At 42.0% G+C, this 13,358-nt stretch overlaps 1 protein-coding gene across 2 annotated transcripts in view; it reads left to right on the forward strand.

Moving 5' to 3' along the window:
- The window catches only part of CTNND2 (catenin delta 2), a gene marked incomplete at its 5' end in the record, with an annotated part of 948,683 nt that overhangs the window by 681,463 nt on the left and 253,862 nt on the right, over positions 1-13,358 (forward strand). For both annotated transcript variants that reach the window (XM_082623542.1, XM_082623543.1), the window contains one exon: positions 4,512-4,644. In XM_082623542.1, the coding sequence (XP_082479668.1) occupies positions 4,512-4,644 (133 nt within the window). The remainder of the gene's footprint in view (positions 1-4,511; positions 4,645-13,358) is intronic.

The following is a 13,358-nucleotide window of genomic DNA, read 5'->3' on the forward strand; positions in this document are numbered from 1 at the left end:
CATAGGAACAGGATCTGAACCAACTCTGACTGTATCCAAAACACTTTGCTCTTCCTAGGACTCTGCCTCTGAAGGGAGATGGGGGAAAAATCATTTCAAAATGTCACTTTTTTTTTTTTGCGGTACGCGGGCCTCTCACTGTTGTGGCCTCTCCCATTGCGGAGCACAGGCTCCGGACGTTCAGGCTCAGCGGCCATGGTTCACGGGCCCAGCCGCTCCGCGGCATGTGGGATCTTCCCGGACCGGGGCATGAACCCGCGTCCCCTGCATCGGCAGGCGGACTCTCAACCACTGCACCACCAGGGAAGCCCAAAATGGCACATTTTAATGCACAGTTTTTACTACAGGCTACAGTAGTATCTCTTCTTACACTTATATTCCTTCAAATAAGTCTAATGTCTAAATGAATACACAACAGTAAAAGGTTATTTTTTTAATTAAATGGGTATGATATAAATTTTTAAAATATACATATATATATATATATATATATATATATATATATATATACCCTTATAACAATCTTAGAGTAACAATTAGTAGTATATATCTAGTATATTTTAATAGTTTGCCAAGCACTTTCACTTTCATATAGATTATTTTATGGTGTCTTTTAAAAAGAAGTCCCATGAAATAGGTGGTATTATTCTCTGTATTTGATCCATGGAAACCAAGACCAGCAAGCACTAAGGGACTCTCCTGTATTTATAGTCTAGAAGGGAGAAAGCCAGATGCTCAAGTTCTGAAGTCTTTCCTAATTATCCTGATGCCAAATCCTATGCCAGCTCTACTACAGTAATCACGGAGTAAAAGATTCATAACATGCTTACTCAACAAAAATGATCAAATCCAGTCCATGTTTAGACCAGGGTATCTCAGTCCTGGCTCTCATGATATTTGGGGACGACAGTTCTCTGTTGTAGGGGATTGTATCTGCATTGTAGGATGTTGAGCCTCTGCTCCCTGGATGCCAGTAGCATCTTCCATTTGTGACAAGCAAAACTGTCTTCTGGCATTGTCACATGTCCCCTAGGGACACGGTTTTACACATGTTTATTTTTTAGACATGGTCTAAAAAAAATCACTGTTTTAGACCTTATTTCTGTTTTAGATATGACTTCAAGAGAGTGATTACAGCAGGCATCGTTGTTAGACAGTTAAATTTATCTATTTGAAAGCAGAAAGCTAGAGTTTTATTTCCGCCCCACCACTTAAGTTCATCAACATCTCTAAGTCTAAATTTCCTCCTGCGTGAAATGAAAGGAAACTACATAAGGCTCGTTAAGGATTAAAGCGTGAAAGCATGTGAACAGGGAAACTTGGCAACTGACTTTTGGTTTGTACTAGAAGTATTACTTAAGATTTTTTTTTTTTTTGGTCTGTTCTATAAGCCTGAACATATCGAAATTTCCTTGGATTTCTTTGTCACAGTACTGACCGCAGACCAGGCCCAGACTTTTTGTTTTTGAGTGAAAGGCTCTACGTGCTCTCATGCTAACCTTGCTTTCCAGCTTCATCTCCACCACCCGCCCCGCAATTCCCACGCAGCGCCCACCCCGCCCCCACCCCGCCACGGCCTCCTGTCCCACAGACAGGACGGCTGAATGCACACCTTTCCCAAATCTGTCAACCCCTCTTATGGCCCCATAACTTCCCTTGTGCTGTTCTTCTGCTGGTTATGTCTTTTCCAGAACTTTTTTTTTGTCTTGTGAGCACTCTTTGTTCTTAAGGATTAAGACCTCGTGTGAAGGATAACCAACAAGGACCTACGGTATGACACAGGGAACTATACCCAATGTTTTGTAATAATTATATGGGAAAAGAATCTGAAAAAGAATACACACACACACACACACACACACACATATATATCTGAATCACTTTGCTGTACATGTGAAACTAACAACACTGTAACTCAACTATACTTCATTTGAAGGAAAAAAAAAGACCTCATGTAAAGAATCTATGCCTTGTACTGAATTCTGGCCAAATAAGATAGACATTTTATTTCCTCTAGCTCTTCCCTAGAAGCACATGGGCAGCACAAAATCCAAGCAGAATCTCATCTAGGTAACATAAAGCTTTTCTAGAAAAAGAGGCTTGGATGACTCTTTGGAATTTTCCTCCTTCTATTGATTTTGGGCTATGCGTGTGTGTGTGTGTGTGTGTGCACGTGTGTGTACGTGTGCGTGCATGCATGCATTCTCATGTGTGCATTTGTGCATGCATGCATCGACACTAGCAAGGCCGTGTATTTGCGTCTGTGCAGAGCCCCTAAGACTGTTCCTCCAGAGTTCTTGTTCAAAGACCTTCTTGATCTATGCCGTATAAGCCTAATAGAGCAATTCCCATCCGGTTAATAAAATATGCTGAAATGAATTCTTTACTAATCACTTTCCAATAGCACGGGCTTACCTGAATTCATCTTAGCCATCCAGTGTCTTTACATGACACTTCTAATTTTAATTTACAGGTATTCTGTAGACTTTGATTTAACTTGAACAAAAGATATAATTTTAATAGGCTGCTATTATAAGAAAAAAGACTGTGCTTTCTGGATATTGCACATTGAGGTGGTTTAGAATCATGCAACGGAAGGCAATGAAATTAAAAAGAAAAACAGGCTTCCTGTGTTTTCATCCATATTTTTTTTCTACTGTGATCACCTAGCCAAAAAAAAAATCTGATAGTTTGTCCATTATCAGCAACCACTTAAGTAAGTTTTGTGGCAAAGGTGCTCCTATACTATATGCCCTTTTGAAAATGGGTGTCTGCCTAAGATTTTAGGTAAATTTATTAGGTACTTACTGCACATTAAATCGAATGCTTTATCTTTCCCATAAAAACTGAGCCAATTCAAAAGGAATCCTATTCCACATTGTCTTCAGTAGCTGTAAGGAAGCACCAACATGCTTCACGGTTTGCTTGACAATCTCTACCAGTCGTGATAAAGAAAAGATAAAGAGAATAGGTTAGAATCTATGAGGAAACTTTTAACCTTTGTCTGCTCCGTCTCTGTCCCATTTTTCATGACTCCTCTTCTGAGATGACAACACTGACCTGGCATCAATAAGATGTATGCTTTTAAGTTGTTTTTCCAGGAGTCGACTTATTGCTGCAAAGCTGTCTCTCTTCCAGCCTGGCCTTCGGAGAAATAGTAGCCTTTTGTGGCTCATGGGGTCAGGTTTTTATCTGTGGTCTCAGAGGTTGCTTTTTTATGTCTCTGTTAAAAATTGGCTCCCTGATGCAAGAAGGGAACCCATACATCCGGCCCTGTTAGCTCCATGCTCTAACTGGTTGAGCTGATCGATTTCACGAAAGAATATTCATTTGCATAATGGTACAGTTAACCTTGTGTTTTAGAATGGATTTAAGTATCCTGGAGCATATTTCTTAAAGTTAAATAAACAAGCAGCTTCTTGGAGTAGCTCAGATGTAAACAGGAGGATACAGGAAAAGAATGCACCATGTATAAGGTTTATTAACATTGTTTGAATAAACCTAACTCTTTAAATAAATAATTTCCTTTTATAAAGGCTTCTTTGTTTTTTTTTACAAATGTATTTATTTGTTTTTAACTTATTTTATTTTTGGCTGTGTTGGGTCTTCATTACTATGCGTGGACCTTCTCTAGTTGCAGCGAGTGGGGGCTACTCTTCCTTGCAGTGCGCGGGCTTCTCATTGTGGTGGCTTCTCTTGGTGTGGAGCATGGGCTCTAGACCCGCAGACTTCAGTAGTTGTGGCTCCTGGACTCTAGATCGTAGGCTCAGTAGTTGTGGCTCACAGGCTCAGTAGTTGTAGCACACGGGCTCAGTAGTTGTGGTTCACGAGCTCAGTAGTTGTGGCTCACGGTCTTAGTTGCTCTGCGACATGTGGGATCTTCCCGGACCAGGGCTCAAACCCGTGTCCCTTGCATTGGCAGACAGATTCTTAACCACTGTGCCACCAGGGAAGCCCTATAAAGGCTTCTTGTTACAATACTTTTATCCCTAGAAAATTGTTATGTTATGATAATAACAATAATAATTATAAATATAACAAAGATGGCATTAACTGCTATCGTGACATTTTAGATTGGACCCATCCAGTTATATTTTCTCTTTTCTGATAATTTAACTAAATGCTGTACCTGAACAAGACTGTTGAAATAACATATTAGAAAATAAATGTGATCTTATAAATTATCTACTGAAGCCTAAATGAAACATGTCTATATTAATAAAATCATGTGCCATTTTGTCATTTTTTTCAGTCTTCATAAACATGTAACTTCAGTTGATACATTTAAGATTATATATGTATATGTACACATGTATATACTCACAAACCATTTACTCAAGGAAATCTTTTCAAATCCTTTTTTAAGTTGGTGCATGGGTAAGGAAACCAGAACAATCAGTTGTGAAATATTCTCGTGTAAACTCTCATAGGCGTTACATAAGTGAGTTAACCATAGGCTAACAGTATTGCAGGATTTCCCTCTCATGTTCTCCTGCCTTCCTTTTGTTCAGAGAATTTGGATGGAGAGACCCGGAACTGCCTGAAGTGATTCAGATGTTGCAACATCAGTTTCCCTCGGTCCAGTCTAATGCTGCAGCCTATTTACAGCACCTTTGCTTTGGAGACAATAAAATTAAAGCCGAGGTAAGCACTACTTGGAATCGCAAATGACTGGTGTCAGATTCATCACCTCTTAGGTGTTCAGAGTAATGTTGAAAGAGAAAGAAACACAAAACTTAAAGTTATGTTATCAAAACTTAGATCCACATTTATGACTGAAGCATAGCACTTTTCATCTAAGTTTTTGGCATGTCTATGTATACATTCTTCTTTTTTATATTTGAATACTGAAGGAATAGAAGACCAAGGATATATGCTAGTATCACAGAAACAAGATTATGAAATGCTATTCTTTTGGTGTAATTTGCCCTTTTCTTCCCAATTCCATCTCTGGAGTCATCTCTGCTTCTAAATCCTAAAGAAATACAAAACATCTTTGTTGTCTCGTCAAATTACAGCAGGATTACCACATCAGTATATGGTATCCTCTGTCCTTTCTGGAAAACTCATTGGTAAGGTGGGAACTTTAGGCAATAAACCAGCTTTGTGTTGTAACCAAGCATTCTGAGCCATTTACAAAGATGCCAGTGGATATCGTACAGATACATGTGTTCTGTTAAAGAGACTACTGTCTGTGTCCAGCATGTAAACAGTTGTTAACATGCTCTAAGTTTTTGGAATACTTTAAAGTGCATAAATTGTGGTGTGTGATATTTCTGGAAAATCACAGTGGGCAGCACAGCTAACTCTGATTTTTTAGACAAGGGACAAAGCATTTGCATATGAGCAGCTGAGTAATCAAATTTTTAGAAGAGATTTTATAAGCTACAAAGAGTCATCTCCATAGCATGTAAGCAATTTGAGGATGAGTCTAAATTAGTTTAAGAGTGGAAGGAAGAGATTTGAAGATATAATTGCAATTTATTATAGATTTTGCTTGCTTGCATTGAGATGTATATAGCCTAGCAGCTTTTCATTTTTTTTTTTCCTGTCTCTCTTCCCCTGGGACTTTGGAGGGCTGACCAATGCTTGCTCTTACTAGAACAGTCATATTTCTTTATGGAAAGAATATAGGGCAGTGGTTCTCAACCAGGTGTGATTTTGCCTCCCGAGGGACACTTGACAACATCTGGGGGTATCTTTGGTCGTCAGAACTGAAGAAGGTCGTGGTGGAGCCTTCAGCATCTAGTGGGTAGCAGTCAGGGTTTTAACCCAACTCAGGTTCAGATGCTCACCACTCAAAAGCTGGTACTTGAGAGACAAGTGTTGGTAGGAAAAGAAAGATTGCTTTATTCAGGAGGCCAGCAACCTGGGGAGAAGGTGGACCTGTGTCCAAGAAGCAGCTACCAACTGCTGATCAGGGGGCAAGAGCCTTTAAAGGGGGGTTTCGGGGTGTGTAGGTGCTAGACGTGGCTACATGCAGAACAGCACAGTCAGCTCTGACAGTCTTCTCGAAATTGGTCATGCCATGGTCTGCTCAGGGTCATCTTGATTATTTTAAGTACAGTTAGTCTTCAGTTCCAGGGTCGGCTCGTTCCCATGTCCTTGAGGCCAGTTCTTGGAATTGTGCAAGATGGAGCAGCTTATGTCACGGCTTCAGTCTGGGCATCATGTAGTTAACTTCTTCTGCCAGGTGGGTGTTTCAGTATCTACAAATCAGCTCAAAGAATATGGCTCAGAATATTATCTGTAGCCCTTGGGGAGGAACTAAAGGTCTTCGACTTTGTCTAATGGCTAAACTATTATTACTTTGTCTTGATTGACTGTTTCCCTTTCTTTCTGCATTTTCTCACTTCTCTGATTAAATTTATTCTTTGGCTAAAGTTTTTCTACATACAAGAGACAGGTGGACAACACAGAGGGTCTGTCCTGGGAAGGCCCCATTGGGTCCTGCTTGGTTACGAAGGATGCTGCAGAACATTCTATAATACACAGGGCAGCCTCCAAAACGAGGAATTATCCAGACCCAAATATCAGTAGTGCCAAGGCTGAGATAAAAGAAATTATTGTTCATCTATGATAACCTTAAAGTGTCAAAAAATACTCTTAAAATGATCTAAGAATAAAGTTATGTGGTTCCTGTCCCAAATAGTAATTATTGTAATCATTCTCTGCCTTTAGTAAAAAACAAAATAGCCATTCAAAATGAAGGATAGATTTCTGATTAAGGGGTAACATACCATCATTTTTGGAAGATTATACCTTTGAGGGTTTCTCTAAAGACCATGAAAGTGCTTCATCCCGTGACTGGCATAAAGTTGATTCAGAAGTCATGTGGCTACCCCTCAACAGCAGGACTCCTCCCCTAAATTTGGTTCTGATGTCAAGACTAAGGATACTGCACACACCCCACGAGGGTGTGAAAAGGTGTGTTACTCACATAATGAGGCTTATGAGGGTGAGCAGGGCGGCTCCCATACGGGGCTGAACTTGGCTGGAGAGCACAGGGAAGAAGAACGGCTCAGGGATTTGGCGGTGGTTATGGGCTGTACCAGGGTGGGGTTCGTACATGCAGACAGGGACTTGCACGGCTTGAACCTCCTACTGGTGCCAAAGGAAGAGGCATGAAAGCTTTGTTATCAGCTTTCTCAGCTGTGGGCAGAAGAGAAAGAACTGTCAGGGGCCAAACATGAAACAACGCAGTCAGATACCATGACTGGGCAAGTTCAAAGTTGCTGCCTCTGTCTACACGATCCATGACTGGCCTTGAAGCCTCTCCATAGCAATGGCACCCAACAGCTAACTGACTACGGACTTGTGTATGGCCACATCAGAAGCATCCCAATGCCCTGTGGGAGACAAAAGGTGGTGTGAGGGAAGGGGTGACCAGCACATGCATCAGTGTTGGAGAGATACATCTTCCCACACCACTTCCCTACTCACCAGCTGTGTCTCCTTGAACAAACTGATTGTCGACTCTTATCTTTAAAATAGAGTTGCTGATACCTCCCCTGTAGAGTCCCTGTAGGGACTAAATGACTTAATGGATGCAAACTGCTAAGTGGTGACGTACTCATTTATTCATATTCTTTTTTGGCCAGGAACACAGTTAAGACAGTTAAGTTACTATTTTATCTTATGTGTGTATGTATATGTCTGGGTGTATGTGTGATCATTTTTTAATTTTGCTGTGGGTGCCCCCAAGGTTGCCTGTGTCACCTCTCCCGACAGCTGGTCCTTAGAGCTGTGGTTCATGTGGAATTCATTCCTCTCCTCCACCTCCTAAAGGCTCCGGACGCAGACAGGACCTCATGATATTGTCCTCCGGGTACTGGGGAGGCTGGGATGACAAGGAAGGAAAAGGTATGTAGGGCACAGCCTGATGTCATGTTGACAAAATGAGATCAAAGTTAGTAAAAGTGAGCCGGAGGAACCGGGCACGTGTAGGAGGCCTACATAAAATGCAGAGTGAGCCATCTGGAGTTTCTCTTCGTCTCTTCTTCAGTCACACTGGGAGCTCACGTGTGTGCATGTGTGTGTATACACACACACACAGATACACAGAGGTGTAGGGACTTTGCACAGACCTATTTTGTTCTCTCATTCTAACTCAAGCCCAAACCATCATTAATGGTTCTCCCTTTGTGACAGATGGCTGCCTGTCATCTCTTCATATACAGGCATTGATTTTTATAATTACCTATTGTCCAAATACTTTCCAAATTTACTCAGTCTTCTAGTCCTTTATTGCATTTTATTGAATTGATTTAGCCCTTCCGTCTACAGTTCATTATTGGTATTGACTTTGTCCACACAATGGATAGTCCGCTGAGCAAAAGGCAGAATTAAATCTCCTGTATGTGGAGGGTCATAAATCATGGCTTTCTCATTCCTTATTACAGTGCTTTGTACAGTTTTCACAGAATGAAGCCAAGAAATTCAGTTTTGTTCAAAATGATGCCGGATCTCATAGGTACAAAGTTGAGAATTCACTTCCATAAATCAGCAGACAGAAACCGTGTCCCTAACTTCTCCTACTGCTCTAGTGAACTTGGATTTGAGGCATTCTCCTGGTTCCCTCCCAGCAGGGAGGTGGAAATGAGGGGAGAAGGATGGGTGTGGTTAGCTCAGCAACCACCAGTGACTACGGGAGAGTCTGCAGTCCACTGGGTGCCCTCACCCGGGGCACAACATTCACTTAGGAAATGCTTTGAAGACCAGCAAGTGTCCAAAAATTGGGATAGGAGGGTGTCATGCAAACAAGAGTTCAAAGTCAGACTGAGATAAGATCAGAAGAAAAGCAGTTGAGGAAAAACAAAAGAGGAGGGGGGAAGGAGACAGTGGAAGCAGAAGATCCAGGCATTGTAGCAAACACACCACAACTCATCTGGTGCAGGTCATTTCCGTGGGCTGACGAGTAGCTAAGATATAAGCGGGTCCCCTGGCTTTAAAGAGCAGAGGTGTGATTGGCGTGGATGGCTGTCAGTGATATTTGAACTATGTCTGCCATGCACGCTGCCTCCTAAATTGTTGGGAATGTCATAATAAAATGAGCTTTAGATAATCTAGGTAGTTTTTAGACATGAAAACCTGCTCATGTGTATGTACTATAGGCATCTTTTAGGAGGTGCCGAAATGTTGATAATTTTTTAATGGTTTTTCAAAAATCCTTTTTTCATTCTTTCTGGGAACCTTCATCAGTTGAGAGCATTAAGGACATCCCATTGATTTAGGGATAATACTAAGTGCCTCTCATGGGTTATAATGATTAGGATTTATTTACGCTCCTCCCTCCTGTGTTTTCCCCCATTTCTTCTCATTCATAAATAGAGTAGGCAGGTGGGCACCCCCAGTTCACACCGGGCAGGCATACACAGACAGGGGCATATGTATCCATGGGTGTGCTACATGGTGGCATTCAAAGCAGTATGTTGTCTAGAGATAAAAAGGTATTTGCACATTTTTTATGTGACAAGAAGGGATTATTTTTAAATGTTTGAATACTTTATTTCATTATAAATTAATAAATTAAATTTAATAAAAGTTTAATACAATTAAATCTAAGAATTTTAATAATTTTAAAATGTATTTTTTAAACATAAGACCGTTCACTTAAATAGTGTGCCTTTGTAAAAACTCAGACTTTATCATATGATGTTACACGTGAGAAGGACTTATATCCATGTCCCTGTAATGGATGAATGGCTGGTGACCACCACTGATTTAATTTAGATTTCGGCCTGATGGCCTCTTTGTATATGAAAAATTGTCTTCAGCCATCAAATGTGTAACCCAAGTATTTGAAGATCTTATACAGTCAACGTATGCAATCTGAAGATAAGAATAATTTCTCTAAGAAACTAACATGGATTTTATTTTGCTAACTCCCAAAGAAACTCTTCCCAATTTTCATCATCCTAACTCCAATAAAACACTTCTTGTTTTTAAAGAAATGGAATTTCCAGTTCTAGTGGAAAGAAGAGTTTATCGACAGCCTGTTCTGGGTTAGTAGGAGAATCAAATATTAATATCATAGATCCTACCTTTAAGGGATCCACAACCCCCTGGAGGAACAACATGTAAGCAGAGCAATATAACACCTTGTGCAAATAATCTCCATGGAAAAGCAAATCCCCATCCTGTGAGTCTGTTTGCAAAATGCTTAAAACCTAGCCTTGTGGAGTCAGAGAAAAATTCCTACTTCCTACAGTGATGAGTACACTGGATTTTAAATTAGAAGTTGCCAGAAAATATAGCTGAAGTCACAATCACTTAGACTTGATGGAATAGGGGTTAGACTTAAGGTTATCAGTCCTTTGGAGAGCGTGTGTGTGTATGCACACGCATGTGTGCGTGCCTGTGTGTATGAGATCATGTCCATATAGTTTCAATATATTTGTACCATTTACACTCATTTTTTCCCAGTAGCATTATTTTCTTTAGTGCTGTTAACTAGAATATAGAAATTGATTTCTCTGTATAAAAATGTGCATACTGTCCCCCTCTCCCATAATTTTTATTCTACTCAGACTGATTTAGAGCATTTCATATGTTAAAAAAAAATCAGACTTGTTCCTATCTACTAAATTTAAGTGCTTCGTAATTTCTATTTTATTCTGAGTTCTTTCTACCTCACAGAATTCAAGAGAAGGTGCTATCCATCTTTTCAGTTGATTAGTTTTGAGTCATTTCTTCTCCTTCCTTCATCATAAATTGTTCCACAGTTTTTGAAAAAGAGCCTCTATGAGTTACTAGATGTCAGGAGACAGCACACCACTGCGCTGACAGCATGGCCCTGGAGCTGGGCTGCCTGCCTTTGAACCCTGGCTGCTCTCCTACTTTCTAGCTCTGTGATCTCGGGCAAGTTTCTTTACCTCTCTGAGCTTTCGTCTCCCAGACCGCAAAATGAAGCCGCATCGCTACGGAGAAAATGCACATAGACTGCCAGTCAGAGTAAGTGGGTTAAGACACGTGGGTTATTGTTAGTATATGTGGAAAATATAAATTAAGGAAATCTCTTCCTGACAATCTCATAGTGTTATAGACAGAATATCTATACGTATCTGCTTTACTTGTATTGTTCATGATTCACATTTTGAAATCCGTTATGGACTCGAGTACACATTGAAAGCATGCATTGTGTGTGACCCTGTGCTGAGCCACCGTTGAAACAAATAGATTCAGCCACTGCCACTGGGAAGTTAGAATCAAAGGACCGTTTGCACATGCCAGCATAAAAGAACAAGCAAACAGGTCCCAGTGATTAACACACTGATATTATGTGAAAGTGGAATTCATGAGTATATTCATTCAACAGATATTCATTGATCAGCCATACAGTCCCAGGCTCTGTTCTTAGCCCTGACCGTACAGCAGTGAATGAACTAGACCCAGATGAATGGGGGAGGCAACCGTACACACATAAAGATGTAGGTCTATCACATGTCAGGTGGTGGTGCCGCCCATGAAGAAAACGTAGCAAGGAAATGAAGGCAGAGGGTGATGGAGGGCGGCAGGAATCAACTGCTGTTTCATGTAAGGGGGTCAGGAAAGTCATCTCTGAGGAACAGCGTTTGAGCAGAGCCCGGAAGCAGTGAGAGGGAAGCACAGACTTAGTCTCTGAGGAGAAGTGCCCCGGCCGCAAAGCAGCCCGAGGCAGGCTGGGCTGTGTGTACTCCAGGAGTGTGTTGGTCCCCCAGGGCTGCTGGAACAAAGTACCACACTTTGGGGAGGGCCTAAAACAACAGAAATTGATTCTCCACAGTCCTGGAGCCGGAAGTCCAAGATCAAGGTATGAGCAGGGCCAGGCTCCCTCGGAGGCTCTGGTAGAATGAATGCTTCCTCACCTCTTCCTGGCTTCTGGTGTGGCCCTCAGTCCTGGCTGTTCCTCGGCTTATCCATGCATCACTACGATGACTGCCTCTGACATCCCATGGCCTTCTCCTCTCTGTGTGTCTCCGTCTGCGTCTCTTCTCCTCTTATAAGGACACCAGTCATATTGGATTAGGGCCCACTCTAATGACCTGATGTTAATTTGATTACATCTGGGAAGACCCTGTTTTTAAATAAGCTCCCTTTCAGAGGTACCTGGGGTTAGGATTTCAGTGTATCTTTGGGAGGGCACAATTCAACTCATAACCCTGACTCACAAGGAGTGTGGCTGGAAACTGGTAAGTGAGGGGAGGAGGGGTGAAGATGAGAGCGGAGTGGTGAGTGTCCAGGGCTGGGTCACGTAGGCTTGGCAGGTTACCTTCAGAGAAGAGAAATCTGGGGCCCACTTTTGGGCAGGGTATTTTGGGAAGTAACACATTTCAAGAAAGGATGCTGAGGGAGATTTTGGAACCTATGACATGGTTCAGAGGAGAGGGTAGCTGGTGATATGAAAGAACATGGGGAGAAGGATGCATAGAGACAGTAAATGGCTAAATGAAGTGGGCAGGATTGTCCCAGAAAATGTAGAAAGGTAGACTTCTGAGTCAGAAGAAGCCAGCAAAGGAAGGGAGGTGACCACGGGTAGCCTCCTGTGGCTATCTCAAAGTGATTGAGAAAGTGGGAGAAGAACAAAGTGGCCACTGGATCTGAGGGAAGTGTGGGTAGTTTCAGAGGGGACAGGGGAGCATTTGGAAAACTCTGACATAAAGGAGGAAGACTTAGAAATGAGAGGCTCTCCGTCCATAGGGGGCGTGGCAGGGCAGCTGACTGACAACCTTCCAGAAAACATTGTGGAGAGGTGGCCAGGAGCCAAGCAGCAAATGAGGGAATGTGAGGAGGTGGAAACGGCTGGTGGTAAGTGACCGTTAGATCTGCTTAGAGAAAAAGGAGAAAGGCAGTGACTTTAACAAGCTACGCTCTAAGACCTTGTTGTGTTTGGGGGTCAGGCGGTAGCAAATTATGCTCAGAGACTGAAATTGTCTTTGCCTGTAGTTTATTTAACATAGGTGCACAGTGGGATTTGTAATAATTTCACAAGCTAATAGCAGAGAGAATAATGTCTCTTAATGAACCAATAGAGAAATAACATTCTCCAAACAAATGATGGGTTAATTACGCTTTTGTTCCAGGCAAGGCGAGATGACAGAAAGAAAGTCAGAATTAAGTTGAGGTGGACCTTTTATGCAAGTTTGCTTCCTCAGGAGAGCTGGCTTCACCAAGCCAGATCTGACTTCTAGCTGCCAGGGCAAAACCCAAGTCCCTTGTTGCTGAGGCTGGTTGCTGGGGAACAAAGGCACCTGAGTCGGTGGGCCGGCCAGGGTTATCACTCCAGGGATGGCTGCAGAGCTTGGGCCACTGCCTACAAGGAGTGCCTTGCCGAGGCAAGGATAGTGTCCCTTCTCTCCTTGGAACTGCGGCTCATCTCA

Source organism: Mesoplodon mirus (assembly GCF_964341445.2).
Source record: "Mesoplodon mirus genome assembly, chromosome: 5".
In the NCBI taxonomy this organism is placed as follows: Eukaryota; Metazoa; Chordata; class Mammalia; order Artiodactyla; family Ziphiidae; genus Mesoplodon; species Mesoplodon mirus.